The following is a 19,270-nucleotide window of genomic DNA, read 5'->3' as shown; positions in this document are numbered from 1 at the left end:
AGACGATTTTGAAGGATCTCCCTCAAGCACGAGTCAACTTTATTGCCAGGAAATATAATTCTGCAGCAGACTTCGTCGCAAAGGAAGCAAGAGTTAAGAAACTCCAGCAAATGTCGACTCAGTTAACTCAAAAAGTTGAAAAAGCTAGCATCTTATCTAATGTTTTTGAAAAACTGACCTTGTAAACCATAGTAACAATGCCAGAACGTTTTATTCTTAAGCATACTTTTTATATCTAAAATCAAATTGTGAATCCTCCAGTCTGAATTGAAGTTCTCTCAGTTCACTGCATCAACTACTAATTGCGAGTCCAGCTCAAATACCACCTTGTCAAGTTGCATATCCTCTGCCCATTGTAAAGCTTTCCACAAACCTTTGCATTCCACCTGCTCTGGACTCAGCGCATTGTCTAGGAAGAAACATTTGGATCCCCTGTGCTTCCCTGCAAAATCACGCAATATTAGTCCTATGTCGCCTAATTTAGTAGTATAATTGAAAGAACCATCAACATTTATTTTAAAAGTGCCTATACTAGGTGGATTCCAATGCAGATTCATCCTGTTTTGTCTGATAGGATTAGTTGGAATGCTAACTCGATCTTCTAGGTTTCAAGAGATCTATTTCTAATTTACTCCTCATGATGACTGAATCTGGAGTTATCTTCTTCCCTTTGAAGACATTATCACATCTTGCATTCCAAATACACCAAACTGTAATAGTTATTCTATAGAGTTGATCTTCCTGAATCTGCTTGGCTTGAAGCTTATCAAACCAATCAGAGAACCAATCCACCAAAGTTGCATTATCTTGTATATAAATACCTAATACTGCAAACCAGACTGCTTTTGAGAGATTGCAGTGGAGGATACTATGTGAAGAAGTTTCCAAATTTCCTGAACAAAGAGGACAGCTGTAGTCTCCATTTTGTATAACATAATACAATTTATCCTTTGTTTAAAGAATATCCTTCAAGCACTTCCAGATGAATTGTGAAATCCTAGGTAGAATAGGCAACTTCCATAATCTCTTGAAGATAGATTGCATTCTTTGGCCAATAGACTGATCTGTATTCTGCTCTTCATACATTTTTCTATATGCAGATTTTACTGAGAAACTCCTATTTCTTTCTGGAGTCCATACCAGTCTATCTGGGTGATTCATATGAATTGAAGTATTTAGAACAAGTCTTTCCACTGGAGCTTCAAAGAGAGCAAATATGAGAGTCTGATTCCACCCCCCAGAATCTGAGAAGAGTTGGTATACATAATTATAGTCTTGAAAGTTACTACAACCTTGTTTAGGAGAAGGACGAGTAGATAGCTCGGGAATCCATTTGTAGCTCCATATTAAGATGGTCTTCCCATTACCAATACACCAACAAGTATTATTTTTGATGAAGGGTAATTCAGAACGAATACTCTTCCAGGACCCTGTAAAGTTTGAGTTTTCTTTTGAATCAAATATCCTTCCATCTGAGAAATATTTAGCTTTTAAGGATTGTGCACAAATAGAAGTGTTATCTGTGCATATCCTCCAAGCAGATTTTGCCAGTAATGCTCTATTAAACAGTTTGAGATCTTTAAAACCAAGACCTCCCTCTTCCTTTGGTTTGTTAGCATTTTTCCAAGATATTGGTGGCCTTCCTTTATTTGTCTTCTTCTTCCTCCAAAAAGTTTGTTGTATGGAATTCATCTTCTTAATGGTAACATCTGGGAGTTTGAAACTCAGCATATGATAGACTGGGATGGCATTTGTAACATTTCTCACCATTACAGACCTCCCTGCCTCTGCCATATTTATAGAGCACCATTTTGTCATTTTATTTTCCATCTTATCTGCAAGATTAGAGAAAGGAAATTTTTTATTTCTTCCCACAAAGAAAGGCAAACCAAGATACTTTTCCTCACTGATACTTAGTTCTCTGACTTTAAGTAAACCACTTAGAAATTGGCAACATGTAAAAAGTGAATACAGCTTAATCATATATATGATTTCTTCAACTTATTCTAATCGATATGCTGACGACCATTTCATGATCAAGGCACACATAGAAATTAATAACGTTGTTTGTAATGTGGGGCTGATTACATGATTTGAGGTGATAAAAATTAATGGGGTTTCTTAACTTTGACAAAAATAGTAAGAAAAAACTAAGTGTAATTGATTACTATCACTCATTCATCACTAGGTTTACTAATCAATATCCAATCATATTTTTAATTTCTTATATAGACACAATATCAATATTAAATCGTATTTTTTTATAAATGTTTTAGTAGAATAATAGGGGAAAAAGGAATAGGCAAAGAAGAGAAGGATTTCTATTGATTAGCCTATTACATAGGTAAAGTATCCTTTATATACATGTAAAGAGAAACCCTTAGGCTTCTAGTTGGGCCGCACATCAATGGGCCGTAGGCCCTACAACACTCCCCCTTGTGTAGTCCAGTAGAACTCCGTTTATAGTGCTTCACGTATAGTGCTTCGAATGTAGGTCTTCAAATGTCGTCCTCTTCTTGATGACTTGTGCCGAAATCAATCGCCTCATTAAAACATTGACAAGGAAAAATCCAGTGGGATAAAACCTTGGTAAAACTCTTCACATGTAATACTTCACATGTTGTCACGTACTTTACATGTAGTTCATCACATGCAATACAATTTTCAAAGATCGAAGAGTCTAAGTTAATTGCCTCGTTAAAACTTCGTCAGGAAAACCCAGAATGACAAAACCTGAACTAAAGAAAAAGAGTACAATATTAAGCAAACTTAGAACATAGATGGACTCAAATATGTTGCCTCATTAAAAACCTTGCCGAGTAACAAAACCCTGTGGGAAAATGCAACCTCGGTGAAGGAAAATAGTTGAACACACCATTAGATGCTCCCCCTGATGTCCGATAATTTTCATTAGTCTAATGCATTCAAAAGGAGTTTATCACACTTTACTTTGGTGACTTTAATGTTTATAAGACCATGTTGTTGATTCTGGAAGTTATGTTTGCTTAAGAGAGTATCGCGTTTCATTTCTTTGATTCAGATATTTTCAGTAACATCAACGCGATCTCTATGTCTTCAACGTTCAACATACTTGATGTTTTTAGTGTCGTCTCGCTAAAAACCTGTCGAGTAACAAAACCCTTTGGGAAAAACTATTCTCGATCGAAGGGAAAAATAGTACAACACAGCTTCAATTTCGAAGTAAAATATGTTGACATCATATCCTTGGATCCTCCCCCTGATGTCGGCATCTCCCCTGATTACTTTCAGAGTTGTTCCAGACAGTTTCTTTAGTCATGTACTTTTCGAAACTGAATATCGGTAATGACTTAGAAAATAGTCTACGATATCTCCCCACGATTACTTTTGTTGGAGAAGAGATCATTGTTCCTTCATAATCAACAACCTTTGGATTATAGTTCCTTTAGCATTCATTTTTATGTCTTTGCTGGGATAAAACAAACTCATGTCAGTGGTTACTTTTAAGTACATGATTACATTCATTGTACCTCCAATGACGTTGCATTGGCGCTGAGCTATATCTAGCTAACAAGTTCCATGAGGATGTAAAATTTAATCGAGTATATTACTATATTAAGTACAACAATGCGTATATTATACTTATATATGGGAATTTCATCCCCAACACATCTTCGTCATCTTCCTTTAGACAAAATGGTCACTTACTTACATTTGAACCTCGACTAATCATGGGAGTGCTATCAGGATGCATGTCTTTATTAAATTGCCTGACAACTTTAGACATATGCAAACTGGTGGAATGATATACCACAAGCTCAGTATTCAGTCGAGCTTTCCCATATTTTTAATCTCAAATTCGGATTTCAAATAGATTTTAAGGTCTCTTATTACATCAAGAGTACCCATCATGTCTGTACCATCGACATAGGTAGCTACAATTCCAAATCAGGAACTTTCTTGTGAATACGCAAGGAAAAATAACTTACTTGTCTATCCCCTCCAAATCAAATAGCCACTTAGACGGGTATACCACATCCGCCTGATTGCTTCTATCCATAAGTGAGCGTTCCATCTAACTGTAAACGCTCTATGTGGTAAATATCCATAAGGCTATCAAGCACTTTTGTAAATATCTTCTATCTCTTGATTCTTTCAGAGATACGTAACAACCACATACATATGCCGCATTTCAAGTCCTTTTGAAATTACCAAGCTAATTGAGTAGCCGAAAACTATAAAGTTCATTACAAAACAATTCCAGGGCTTTGTGAGAAACCTCGTGCCACAAGGCGAGTCTTTATACTTTAAGACTTCTTTCTTCTCATTATGCTTTATGAAAAATTAATCATGTATGTTCAATAAACTTTACACTTGATTGGTTAGCACTACCACACCAAATACCTATGTATTTGTCAAAGAACCAAGTTCTACCTGGATTGTATAGGCCAAATATGCTATTTGTTGACATTAAGCAACAAGGGGTTCGATCTCATCTTGCTCTATTTCCTTAAGCAAGTGTATATGAAATTAATCATCAAGATGCTCGCATGATCTTTCCATTGACTCGTGCACATTCTCATAATCCACTTGGGATGTCATTGTTCTCGAAAATCAGTAAACTTCGGAGCGTCCTCCAGTTTGATTCATGGACATATTCAGAGACAATCTTATGAAATGATTTATTATGATATAAGTAAGTTGTGCCTTCCTCACCTACTTCCTTTCTAGGTGAGGATTGATTGAACCAAGTGGTCTCTCCAACTTCCTTTATGGAGATACGACCTCAACCACACTTCCACTAAGTGTAGTTGAACACCTTAGTCTATGGTGTATATCCCTTATTGAGGATTTGTAACCTTGCAGGTAGGTTTGCAGCTGGTATGTGTGATCTCATCACTTTAGCGAAATCAATGTACTTTCTGAAAATCGATTATTCTTTCACTTCGCATTTATATTTGTGGAGTACAAGAATAAATATGAGACACAGTGGGAACACACCACGACAATTCCTGTCGTTCCCTTAGAAAATACTTTTTCGTATCTCCCCCTAACGACCAGAAGACTGTCTCATTAAAGTGATAACCCGCAAATCTAGCGTTAAAAGATCTCCTGCCAAAGGTTTTAAAATGCGGATAATTATTGGAAATTCTTGTCCAACATAATCACTTAATCATTTCGATGACCCATCATAGTACGATGTGGAGTCGTAAGGGCACATATATAGTGCAACCAAAAATGTGTAAGAACACAAAATGTCAGGCTGATATCCAGTTACCAACTGGTACACAAAGAACGGTTGACCAATTGTGAGTATAAAACGAATAAGTGAAGATGCGTGTAATATAGCATATTCCCCAATAAGTTAAAGGTAGGTTTGTACGCATAACCATGACGTAGGCACCATATGTAACCTTTGATGATAGACTTTGCGAGACCATAGGGTATATGATGCTCTACATTGATCCTATTAAACATGCAATAAACATCAAGTCCTTTTGATGTATACTCTCTAGCATTTACAAGGGATGGTGAGTCCTTACGTGTATAATGTTTGCTAGTAGTTTTCCAAACGCAACATTATTTGGGAACTATAACTAGTCCAAAATGTCAAAAATCCACGAGAGCCATAAGTCACTTTAATGGTCCGCATTCTGCATGGATATTTTTCTAAATATCACCTCGTTTTCTTTGTAATATGGATTGTTTACCATTTGCATCTTAGGATGGTCTCGATCCTATTTTACTGAAGGTTTTGTGAAACGAGTGATATGCTCTCTTACTTAAAAGCATAACGGGAAGGGGGGTTTTGCATCTAGTTCTTTAGAGAACACTTATTGAGAGATATGTTGTTACTGTACATCCTGTCAATCTTTTTCCCCTTGTCTCGTCCACTCAAACACAGTGATGTACGTATGAGTCCTTTCAAAACGAAACATCATGTCACAACCAAAGTGCCTTTATGGTTATGTCAAAGTCTGTATGAGTCAATTCCAAATATTTCATCGTCGAAGTCAATATGGATTCAATCCAAATATTATAGTGATTTACATTTCACTAGATTGACTCATTAGTTTCTCTAAGATATATTTCCTTCCAAATATATTAGAGACTACAAAAGATGCAATCAATTACATTCTCATCATTGTGAGTTTCCATATGATATCCACTTGCATGGGTTTCTTTGGAATTTAACAAGGTGATTAGATTAGTTCTCAGTATATGTAGAGATTTTGTGACTTTTAATCTTTGTTCCATGTTGGAAACAAAATTTGAGCATCGCTTCGTTGGATGATCCAATCATCGTAGTCACATTAAATAGTTCAACAACTAATTTAAATTCCTTAAGAGTTTCGTGTAATAAGTGGTGTGACCTTATTACATAACAAAGGAAAATATATCTCATTTACTTTAGAGTGTCACCCTTCATGAAGATGATATACTTTTCATCATAATGTATGAATGATCCTTATAACTCAAGTACTTTTGAGTATATCTCAAGTTCTTTAGAGTATTTAAGTCTCATGAAAATGATATACTTTTCATTCCATAAGTGAAGAAAATGAATTTAATTCTTCGCAAAAAAAAATTCTTTATTTTAGCTAATGAAATATATGTCAAACTATCATGTAGACAACAATTTAGGATCAAAATGTAGAATCTAACCATACGATTTCGATTGAATAAAGGTAAGGAAAAAGATGGGTAAGTGTATTGACTTGGAAAATTTCTTGTTTCCATTAATGTTGATGTCTAGGGCATGACCTTCTCCAAGAATATAATGTGTTCGTTTTCCTTTAAACTCCCTATATCTCTTGTAGTTGACTATTAATATATGATACTTGCATTACAACGCTTGAATCATTCTCAGTAAAATGCTTATACCAAGATTTGAAACTTTCATTGGTATGAGTCAGAATTACATCTTTGTCCCATTATAGGTAGATACATTTACTTTGTATCATTACTACTGGAGACAGAATTACATCTCTGACTCATGGAAACTTTTGTGAGTTTCTTTCCACAAAACATGAGGTGTGCTTTTAATTACAACATATCATTGTCAAAGTTATTGACTCATTATAGTCTAACAGGTGGATTACATCCCACTTAACATTCAAGTTTCGGGGAAAATGAATGTTTCGACAAACTTCCTTCAAAGCAATACATCGTTTGAAGTTAATATGTCGCCTTGGAAATGTTGAAGGTATGGATTCCTCTTTGAAAGGTGTATCTTTATAAGTTGAAGAATTTTATGAAGAAAGTATTGTACTTATGTACACAAACTTCGACATCATAGACTCTTTAGTGGTACTCAAGTACTTCTGAGTTCAAATGGTCAAATTAGAGTCGAATTGGTTTAGTCAAAGTCTGGTCAACTATTTGGTCAAGACCCGGTCCATTGGGTTGACAAGGTCATGTTTAATGAATATAAACAACTAAAGATATATGGTCCATTACATATGAAATACTAATAAGTGTGAAACTATTAGCATATGAGCCCAAAACATATCGTTAACCCAAAAAATTGAAAAAAATTCTTCTTTCAACTGTTCTGATAGACAGACAAATGCATCATAGTCCGATCATGAATCCATGATGCAGTTTTTAATGTAGATTTACTACAATATTTCGACAAACATATTAAAATTTCAAAGACATCCAATGGCTAGATAAAAAGATATTTATGACGCTGTATAATTGTTCCAATTCACGTTTATGTGGACACAGAAGCAAATATCACGTACTTAGGACTACTTTCCATGGCTGGATCTTTATGAAATTTTTACAGTATCTCCATGAGGATAACATATACCACATATAAAAATTACAAAATAATCCAACGGTTAAAACTATACGAAACTTAGGTTTTTCGACGCTGTTATAATTAGGGTTTTCAAAACGAAGACAGTTCTACTAAAATCATAATTTGGAGATTGCATCATATTCCGATTTGATAGGAATTTTAACAGAGAAAATAGAGACTAATTGGGTTGAACATACTAAATTTTCATTAAAATCTAATGGTCAAATCTATAGTTTGATAATCATGCTTTCGTGGAACCCTAATATATACTATGACACGAAATTTCTTTGTTCAAAAGAAATACCTGGAAACGCATCCAAAAAAAAAAAATCAACTGATCCAATATAGCTCCGCGGTATAGCTTCGTGCATGATAACGTGTTGTAGTAGAATAATAGGGGAAAAAGGAATAGGCAGAGAAGAGAAGGATTTCTATTGATTAGCCTATTACATAGGTAAAGTATCCTTTATATACATGTAAAGAGAAACCCTTAGGCTTCTGGTTGGGCCGTAGGCCCTACAAAAATAAACACAATATAAAATCATGTTTTCTAAATAAATTTTTATCAAAAAGAATAATATTTCATATAGAACTACAATATGAAATCATATTATTAACACAAACAAATCATACACACAAATATGGCTTCTCATCTTAAATGTGTTACAAAATCAACAATGTGTTGTGTGGCACTGAGGAAGAATCGCTGGAGCGTATTCTTTTTCAGTGTACTTTTGCAGCTCGTGCTTGACTTTGGATTTCAAATATTTTTGGTCTTTCAGCTAATTATAATCTTGTTGTTTCATTCAAGGCAGCCAAGAGTAGAAGTAAAATGGTCCATGACTTGTGGTTGGTTGCAAATCTGGTCGTCAGGTCGGAACTTTGGCCATGCGTAAAAAATGCTTATTTGAACACAAGAAAGCTAACTGGAACCTGTTTTATAAGCGAGTGCTGAAGATGATTCAAGACTATTCAGTCCGGCTAAGGAGTCATATGCATAACTTTGTGGATGATGTGCTGCTACTTGATTATTTCCGAGTGGTCCATAGAAGTGTCAAGCATCAACAACCTGTTGAAGTGTTTTGGGAACCTTCGGATGACAATGAACTCCAGATTTGTTGTGATGGCGCGGTGCGAGGAAATCCAGGCATTGCCGGAGCTGGAGTGGTGGCCAGAGATGCAAATTGTTCAGTCCTTGGAGCTATGAGTATCGGCCTTGGGGTTACTTCAAATTACTTAGCGGAGCTATATGGAATTATTGTTGGATTAGAGTGGGCTATGCGTTCGGGTTTTGGGCGAATTTGTGTACATTCAGACTCTTTTGATGTTGTTCAAGCTTTCAAACATTCTACCATCCCTTGGTTCTCAAGGAGGAGATGGATGCAAATTTGTAGATATTGTGAGTCTATTAGATTCATTCACACTTTTCGGGAGGTGAATTTTTCTGCGGATAAAATGGCTAAGCGTGGATGTTTATTGGCTAATGAAGTGGGATTGCATTATGATGGAAGACCTCATTTTTTAACTTCAGTTGAATATCAAAATGTTTCTTATTATCGTTTCAAGTAGTTTACAAGTTTTTGGGGTTGCTTTGACGTCTTTTCTTGTAAACTCTTCTTTGTAAATTTGTTATCTATTAATACAAATTTTGACTTATCAAAAAAAAAAATACAAAAACAACAATGATCGATGAAATTCGTAGAGCATTATTCAAGCACAAGAAGGATAATCCAACAACACCAAAAATTCTTGCAATGACAAGACAAATTAGAGATGAAATTCAATGCGATATTGATTTTAGCAAAAAACAGAAGACAATTAAATCATTTTTCAAAAAGTCTTTGTAAATCATTAATGTATTGAATAGATATATATATATAATGCATTATTAATTTATATTTCATATGGGGCCTACATAGGTAATAAAAAAAGTATTATCTTATAATTTTAGCGAATTATTAATTTAGCACGTTGTCCCCGACTCGGGACCAACCAAAAATATTATTTAAGAGAGTTTATTAAATAATCGAGTATTAATTAGAAAAATTCTACTGTACATTCTATTGGAGAAGCTCTAGGCTGTATTATCGAGAGAAGAAAAGAGGTGACTAGGTCGGCAAAGAGATACCATGCCAAGATGTTTCTGCAGAGTACAATACTCCAAATATTTACATGGCTTAGCTATTTTTACTTAATTTTTATTAATATTATATTATCTTAATTTTCATCGTTCCAACTCTTTCAAAATCAAGAACTGCCATTTTTATTAGATAAGCTTTGTTTGTATATGTATGATTTTCCCGAAAACAATACGTGCCAAATTCACCTCCATTAATATGAAAAAGAAGTGTTTGAGAAATAGGCTTAATCACCTCCATTAACATGAAAATAAAGTGTCTGAGAAATATGCTTAAAGTTTCTACTTTATGTGAGGACCGGTTTCCAAATTCTAGACCCTAATAAATTTTTGTGGTATTTTGTGTTTCCTCCCTTAAAGATTTTGTATTACCTCCCCTAGAGAGATTTAATTAGTGATACCTTCTCTCTTGTTAGTTTTTCTATCCAATTATAATTAGTCTGACTCAGCAATGGTGCACACGTGGTAAATATAAAAATAATTCGGTGAATTTTTCCAAACTATCCTCATCTTATTAGTTAGTAATCGCAATATATGAATACATGGGTATTTTAGGTAGTTCGTCGAAAATATTTTTATACTTGCCACACATGCATTATTGCTGAGTCAACTAAAGAGAATTGGATGAAAAAAGTGACGACGGAAGGTATCTAATTAAATTTTTAGAGAAGGTAATGCTATCTTTACAGGGGAAGAAACACAAAATATCCCTAAACTTTGGCATAATCTATTACTTTTGTTGGTATAGATTTAGCCATTTAGGAAGCTTTAGGGATTCCATATTTGATTAATTTATACCTTACCAATTCTTTGTAAACATTCCTTGTATTTCTGGAAAGAATTACTATCATTTTTTTATTCCAGTCTATAGTTTGACTAGATTCGACCATTAGAGCATCTCCAATAGTGGGTGAAATTATTTATTTTTCATGACACATAAAATTTTACACACCCATTTTCCACAAATTCATCTCTAATAATAGGTCCTACGAAAAGGAAGGGTGTGAAAATAAATAAGAAGGTCATATAGAAAGTCTTATTTAGACCTTGAAAATGACCTCCATGTCATCAATTGAACAACTTTTTTAATTATTATTTCCAAATAAATTTTTCTAAACCAATAGAAAAAAAGAAATCACTTTTATTATTTATCCAAACAACTAATCTTAAAAATAAGACCCTTCACCATTGGAGATGGTACATGAGCAAAGCATTGCTATTTTTACCACATATACAAAACCCCATAAATAAGGATCTACATAAAAATTCCACGTAAGATTTTTAGCACCCCGTTAGAGATGCTCTTAGAACCTCAGATGGCTACACTTGAACTCAAACAATGGATAGCAGATTCACCCCATATTCATGCGGCACTGAATGAGTGGAAGCTGTTATGAAGGTCATTGAGGTGCCAGGGCCCAGGGGTGCTAGAAGGCTTGAAGCATATAAAAATACAAACACGGGTAGTTAACAGAATCTCCCGGGTCACATCAGGGTATTTGACTATTAAATAGATAGGACAGTAGCAACATTTTACTAACTGAACTCCTTTGCTTTAAAAGAGATTTCTCAGACGGTGCGTTTGGATGCAGAATTTTAAAGATGGGATTTATGGGTCAATGGAATTTGGTGGAATTATGTTTCCTTTGGTATTTTAGTTGTCTAAATTCCTGGAATCACGTTTCCTATGAGAATCACTTTCCACCAAATCCTCAATATGGAGTCCGACTCCTCCCCTTAAGATTTGTTGGGAAACTTATCAAAGAATTTATAGACCCACTTATCAAGGGATTTAAATCCTCAATTCTAAATCTTATATGTGTATAAAAAAGATTCTAAGGGAAGTACCAAACAGTACATAGACTTTAAAAAAAGAAAACTCTACAAATCCTAAGAATCTTAACCGAGTTACCAAATACATGAGGAATTTACATGAATGCCAGAATTTTTAATCCCATAGAATTATTAATTCCTCGAAATTATGAATTTTGCAAACAAACCCATCATCATGCATCGATAGAAAAGTACCATATATTTCATAAGTGGAATTTCGGCACATCATTACATCTTCATTCTAATTTTGAATGTTTAGATAAATTAACATAGTTCTTAAACCGTAGCTTACCCAGTTATCATGTTTAATAATATATTTGTTAGAGCATTGCTCGGTCGAACTCGCATGCGTTGCTATCTCAAGCATGTTTTTCAATATTAGTGATCAAAACTATATGTCTTGATTTCTAGTATACTTATGAATAAGTCTCGGTCTAGGATAGTTAGGAATATTTGAGCTCCAGACTCCATGGCGATTATCTTGCAAAGACGAAGAATTACTCAAGGAACCAGTGGAACTTCATACGACCAAAAGGTATGTGGAGACTTGAACTCATCTTGTCACTCAAAAGTCTATCTACTCTATCTCCTACTCTTGAGACAAAAGTCGTATAAGTATGATAGTTTTCATACATACACATTTGTTATTTTGAGCCGAGTTTACTCGCCTATCTTTTTCTCGAAATACGTGTTGGTAAGATTTTTCTTTAACAATTTTCATCTTTACCCATGACGAAAGTCATGATAACGTTTCAATCTTGAAAATAGCTTTGATGACGATAGTGGATTCTTTATGTCTAACGATTGTTATAACATTATAGAAGAATGTTTCAATGATTGAAATGTAGAGTTGAGTATATGTAACTACCTATGGATGTAAGCATATAGTATGTTCGCACATTAGTGTATAAATCCATGTGCCGGAAACCAAGTGCGTGCATATGTGTACATGCGGTATTGGTGAAGGAGAGAGGTTGGGTACGCATACCCGTACTGGTGGAAATTCACGTCCGTAAAATTCTGATGAGTTTGATGTTTATGAACTCAAAAACCAGTCACCTTAGGTACGTGTACCTGTACGCGTACTGGCGGAACTTTTTCACCCGAAAAAGTATGCTGAGTTTGGAAAAAACCAACTCAAAATCCGGTAGCTAAGGTACGCATACCCGTATGCGTACCCAAGCTAGTTATTTCTCAAATAGGTAGTTCATGGACTTAAAACAATAAATTATAAGGAATGCAATCTTTGCAAACTATGGGAATATTGTTCATGAATTGATTCAAATGAATCAAACCGATTTTGTTTCAATTGTGTCTATGTATAAAGACCTAAGCAATTGAACAACTCTTGAACTAGTTCTTATGAGTCATTTGAACTAGTTATGAGAAAGATGAATACGGTTAATACGAAAGCACTCATATGGCTAACCATTGGTCAACTATTTGTGAACCAACCAATGTACACATTTAGGTACGGTTACTCAAACCTAAATGAATACATTTCATTTGTGTATGACAAGCTAAGTTTCGATCTAACGGTTGAAAGATATTAGCTTGGATAAATCAGGTTTTTCATCTAACGGTGATTATTGAATGCTTTGTTACCAAGGTAACCTAGATTGAAAACCCTGATTTGATAACTATACAAGGAGACGTCTAGAAACTGTGCAAAACTAATCCCCACACCTCCTGTGTGATACTAGTTGGTTTGCTAGAGTCGATTCTCCTTTAATCGTAGGTTTCTTCTCGAGACCCTGTCGATTAACGACTGAAATACTTCATTAGGATTGTGAAGCCAGACGAAAATACTTCTCTTGTAGTTGAGCGATCTGATCTTGCCATTTTCTATCGTACGAGTTCAATTGAATAATTGACTTGAGATTATATCTCCGATAGGGCAAGATAAAAAGAAATCACAAACATCTTCGTCTCATCGTTTGTGATTCCACAATATCTAGTTTCGCAACCACACGATTTAGATTATTGTGAGGTAATACTAGGTTGTTATTCGGGAATATAAGTCCGGTTTATCAATTGGTTCTTGTTCACCTTGATTTTTATCAAAAGACAAAACAAAACTTTTAGGTTTATCTGTGGGAGACGGATTTATCTATCCTTGTAGACTTTTCTGTGTGATACAAATTTGTTTACTAAAGTCTTCGACTTTGGGTCGTAGCAACTCTTGGTTGTGGGTGAGATCAGCTAACGGAATCAAGTGCGTAGTATCCTGCTGGGATCAGAGACGTAAGAAGCGCAACTGTACCTTGAATCAGTATGAGATTGATTAGGGTTCAACTACAGTTCAGAACGAAGTTAGTTTGTAGTAGGCTAGTGTCTATAGGCTTAATACAGTGTGGTGTTCAATCTGGACTAGGTCCCGGGGTTTTTCGGCATTTGCGGTTTCCTCGTTAACAAAATTTCTGGTGTCTGTGTTATTTTTATTCCGCATTATATTTTGTTATATAATTGAAATATCACAGGTTGTGCGTTTGTATCGATCAATTGTGAAATCCAACCTTTGGTTGTTGATTGGAAATTGATTGATCCTTGGATATTGGTCTTTGGTACCATCCAAGTTTATTATCCTTGTATTTGATAAAGACTCGCAGATTTCTATTTGCTTGAGTAAAATCAAATCAAGAGAGAGATATTAACTCCTCGATATACTTTCCTCTAGATTGAGCATGACTGTCTAGTTGATTCTCTAGAAAGTATATTGGAGTTAGTCCATACAGATTGCTAATCGAAATATTGGGTGAGGTTGTTATACCCCCGCATTTTCAATTGGTATCAGAGCAGGCAAACATCTTAAAACCTTATAAGTTTGTGTTTGTTCGATCCTCAAAAGTCTATCCCTATGGGAAATATTTTTGGGAGACTTGCTCATGGCATCTGTAACGCACACCAGAGCTCCTTAAAGATTGTTCAAAGATTATTTATTAGACCTACGGTCCCTCATAATAATCACATTCCATCTAGTATGTCGGAAAATCTAGATGTGATAAAACAATCTAAGGAAAAAATTAAAAAGAATTATCAAAGAAAACATAGTCAACGTTCAATAGTATGGACTCTCACAAGAATTACTCTTAATCTCTTTGAGGAATACTACCATAAAGGATCAATTGACAAAGATCTGTTTAGAGCGTTTGAAAATGTTTTAAAATTCTTAGAAAATCTAAATTCCCTGGAAAATTTGAATTGCTCTGATAAAAGTCCTGTGCCTGTCAAATCTTTTGATTATGAACAAACTGTTCCCAACACCAATTCATGTGAAGTCAATAAGAGTTCATATGTAATTGACAAAGGAACCATTTATCAGAAAAGGTCAATTCCTGGTCATAAGGAAAGGAGCCCAGATGATTCTAAGTATTATCAGTATACTTCTGATTCTGGCTACAAATGTCAACCGAAAAACTCGCATGAGAAATTCTCTGCAGTTTCCAAACACCTGATGTGAGTTTTGGCTACACCCCATGTGTACATAACTTGAGATGGGGCAAGTAACGGGTTGATTTTGATTTAATTCTTTTTTTTATAAGAAGCTTTTCAGTAGGTACTTTCCTAAATAATGCTTGTACCTTCAAAAACCTACTTACCTTTAGTGGGTCGCGGTTCGTGTACGGGTCCAAGCCCATGAGTGGGTATAAAAGAAGTTTGAAGTACGCGTACTCTTCTTCCTCCCCAAACAGTACGCGTACGTGAACTATTCTAGGGTTCATGTTTTCTCTCCATTAAAGCTTGTTGAAGAACAATAGTTAAGGGATTCTTCAAGATAAAAAGTCAAGCAAGTATTTTCTTACCCACTCCCTTGTTTTCTTCCAGAATTATGAAGAGTGTTAGGGGTTCAAAAGGTTTTTCAAATAACCTAAATTTTTCATCCTCTTCCATGGATCTTCCTATTGAACAAAATTCTATTAGGATTAAATTTGTGGATGAATCCTGAAGCAAAGTATTTGAAAAGATTTCTTCTACTGGGTTTATTTTAGAAAAGAAATTGGATGATACAAGTGGGTATAAGGAGGATTTATCTTGTTTTGAAAAATTCAAGCTTGGAAACATCTTTGATGGCCTTGGTGAAGGTTTTGATACTCTTACTAGAATTTTTTATGCCAACATTTATGATATTGTTCGTGAAGACATGGAATTCAAGACCATGGTCAATAGAAAAAGGATTCTAGTTAATAGAGAATTGATTTCAAAAATTACCGAAATTCCTTTGGGTGATTTTCGCCTCCCTAGACCAAGCGATTAACGACCTTCACAAGAAGTCATTTCAAAGGAGCTTTGCGGAAAAAGTGTTGTGTGGAATAAAGGAAAATTTCCCACTAGTCAATTAAATTTTCCCTTGAAAGCTTTTGGAAAATTGGGGATTTCTAACCTTTGTCCTTCAACAATTGAAAATTCTCGTTGGATCCGTGAGTTTGCGGAATTGGTATATTACCTTGAGAAGGAAACCATTAATCTTGACATTTGTGGATTTATTGTTTGTCAAATGTTGGATATGACTTCCATCGACAAGAAGTTGGGCTACCCTTGCTTGATTGAGCGTATTTTCCGCAATTTCTCCATTGAGCCCATTGGAAATTCCATCGTAACTCCCAAGCTTGTTCGGCCATGTACTTTTGGTCGAATGAGGGAATATGCTTGCAAGAGGCAATGGTGTGACACAACTAATGGCTCGAGTGATTCTTCTACGAAGCTTCTTCGCCAAATTTACAAAGGTGTTTGTAAATCGAATACCAAAGTAAGTTGTGTTCAAGAAAAATTACTTGTGATTGCTACCAAGTATCCCGATATTAAAGAAGACATGGACAAAGTTCGTTCCTCATTCGTGATCTCCGAAGATGAAGATGATGAGTAGCCTCTTGTATTTCTTTATATTGGTGTTTAAATTATTTATGTCTAGTAAATATTTTTTTTTTCTTGTTTAGAAGAATAACTAGAGTTTGGAATAACCATTATTGTGAGTACACATAGCTATGTCCATCATTTTGTTTTTATCTTTATTTTTTAGGTTTATTTATTTAAATTCTAAAAATTGTTTGGAAGATGATGATTGCGATTTTAATCTTTTTGGTTTTATATATTGCAATATGTTATGGGATATGTGTGTTTGCGTCCGTGAACTATTATTGTCCCATACGATGTCAAAAGTTATCTCTTTTATATGTCGATATGCAAGTATTGATACAAGATCGATGAACTTTTGACAAACAAAATTTAAGCCTATTATGTCAATTATTGATGGAAGATAGGTTAAATCTTTTGTTTACAAGGATTGTGTCTATTGTATGTCATTGTGCAAATGTGATGGAAAATAGAATGAATCCTTGTATATGCCGCAGTATTGATCATTCCCTGATCCATATCTTATGTGTATACTGCAATGCTCCATAAGTTTTTATTGTGTTGAGCATAAGACGATTGATTTAATCATTCTATTATGGTGAACTTAGTCGTAGCTCCGTAAGCTCTCTTATGTCGATCATTTCCAACTAGATTAATCATAGATTAGTTTGTGGTTATTTTGGTTGTGTATTCCGATTAAATTAGTCATGGGTTCTCTTTTTGGATATAGAAAATCATTCCTTATGGTTTTTGGGTCCAATAAAATCCTTCTTTTCTTGTAAAAGTAAGGTCGCTCATGTTGTTCTCTTGGGAATGACATCAAATGGGGGAGAGTTATTTTGAACTTGCACTTAATTTCCATATCTTTGTGGGGAGTGCGTCTGTGAAATTATTTAGGGGTTATCTTGTATCTTTATAAACTCCTTGATGAATGCATTTAGCCTCGGCTTTATGATTGCATCTAAACAAGTTGATATGTACTTTTCTTTGGTGTTGAAGCGTCTTCGTGGAAATTTCATTAGGATCCCGTTTTCGTACCTTTGCCAATTTTATTGACAAAAAGGGGGAGAATTAATGTGTAGTTCACACTACAAATACATATGATCTACGTGCTTTACGGGTCATTATGTAAGGGGGAGTGGTTTTCATGTTGATACGAAAGTATTGACTAAGGGGGAGTGATACATATCACCATAGTATTGTTGGAAGTTGTGATATGATAACTTTGACGCTGTGTAATAATACTATGACATTGTATAACAATGATCGAGAACTTTTATTTTCTCATTGTTATGGCTACGAAACTTCAACAACTATGATGATGAATTGAACATCTATGGAATCATGGGAGTACTTGGAAAAGACGAAGTTTTCAAGTAACATTGAAGCACCAAGGAGATCAAGCATGTGAACGAGAAGCTACAAAGTTTTATTTTTTTGTAATCCATATGTATTGATAGTTTTGTCACTAAAATTGACAAAGGGGGAGATTGTTAAAGCATTGCTCGGTCGAACTCGCATGCGTTGCTATCTCAAGCATGTTTGTCAATATTAGTGATCAAAACTATATGTCTTGATTTCTAGTATACTTATGACTAAGTCTCGGTCTAGGATAGTTAGGAATAGTTGATCTCCATACTCCATGTCGATTATCTTGCAAAGACGAAGAACTACTCAAGGAACCAGTGGAACTTCATCCGACCAAAAGGTATGTGGAGACTTGAACTCATCTTGTCACTCAAAAGTCTATCTACTCTATCTCCTACTCCTGAGGAAAAAGTCGTATAAGTATGATAGTTTTCATACATACACATTTGTTATTTTGAGCCGAGTTTACTCGCCTATCTTTTTCTCGAAATACGTGTTGGTAAGCTTTTTCTTTAACCATTTTCATCTTTACCCATGACGAAAGTCATGATGACGTTTCAATCTTGAAAATAGCTTTGATGACGATAGTCGATTCTTTATGTCTAACGAGTGTTATAACATTATAAAAGAATGTTTCAATGATTGAAATGTAGAGTTGAGAATATGTAACCACCTATAGATGTAAGCATATAGTGTGTTCGCACATTAGTGTATAAATCCATGTATCGGAAACCAAGTGCGTGCATATGTGTGCATGCGGTATTGGTGAAGGAGACAGGTTGGGTACGCGTACTGGAGGAAATTCACGTCCGTGAAATTCTGCTGAGTTTGAAGTTTACGAAATCAAAAATCAGTCACCTTAGGTATGCGTACCCGTACACGTACTGGCAGAACTTTTTCACTTGAAAAAGTCTGTTGAGTTTGGAAAAAACCAACTCAAAATCCGGTAGTTAAGGTACGCATACCCGTACGCGTACCCAAGCTAGTTATTTCTCAAATCGGTAGTTCATGGACTTAAAACAATAAATTATAAGGAATGCAATCTTTGCAAACCGTGGGTATATTTTTCATGAATTGATTCAAATGAATCAAACTGATTTTTTTCAATTGTGTTTATTTATAAAGACCTAAGCAATTGAACAACTCTTGAACCAGTTATTATGAGTCATTTTGAATTAGTTATGAGAAAGATGAATGCAGTTAATATGAAAGCACTCATATGGCTAACCATTCGTCAACCATTTGTTAACCAACCAATATACACGTTTAGGTACGGTCACTCAAACCTAAATAAA

At 34.9% G+C, this 19,270-nt stretch overlaps 1 protein-coding gene across 1 annotated transcript; it reads right to left on the bottom strand.

The window, feature by feature from the left end:
• Positions 1-954: 954 nt before the first annotated feature.
• LOC113360462 (uncharacterized mitochondrial protein AtMg00310-like) lies at positions 955-1,794 on the bottom strand. Its single transcript, XM_026603970.1, has one exon. The coding sequence runs from the start codon at positions 1,792-1,794 to the stop codon at positions 955-957; it is 840 nt and encodes a 279-aa protein (XP_026459755.1).
• Between the last annotated feature and the right edge of the window lie 17,476 nt (positions 1,795-19,270).

This window comes from Papaver somniferum, chromosome 3 (assembly GCF_003573695.1).
Source record: "Papaver somniferum cultivar HN1 chromosome 3, ASM357369v1, whole genome shotgun sequence".
In the NCBI taxonomy this organism is placed as follows: Eukaryota; Viridiplantae; Streptophyta; class Magnoliopsida; order Ranunculales; family Papaveraceae; genus Papaver; species Papaver somniferum.
This window is presented reverse-complemented; position numbering and strand designations above follow the sequence as displayed.

Excerpts from the sequence above, each read along its gene's own strand:
- LOC113360462 (XM_026603970.1), bottom strand. The coding sequence starts at position 1,794 with ATGGCAGAGGCAGGGAGGTCTGTAATGGTGAGAAATGTTACAAATGCC.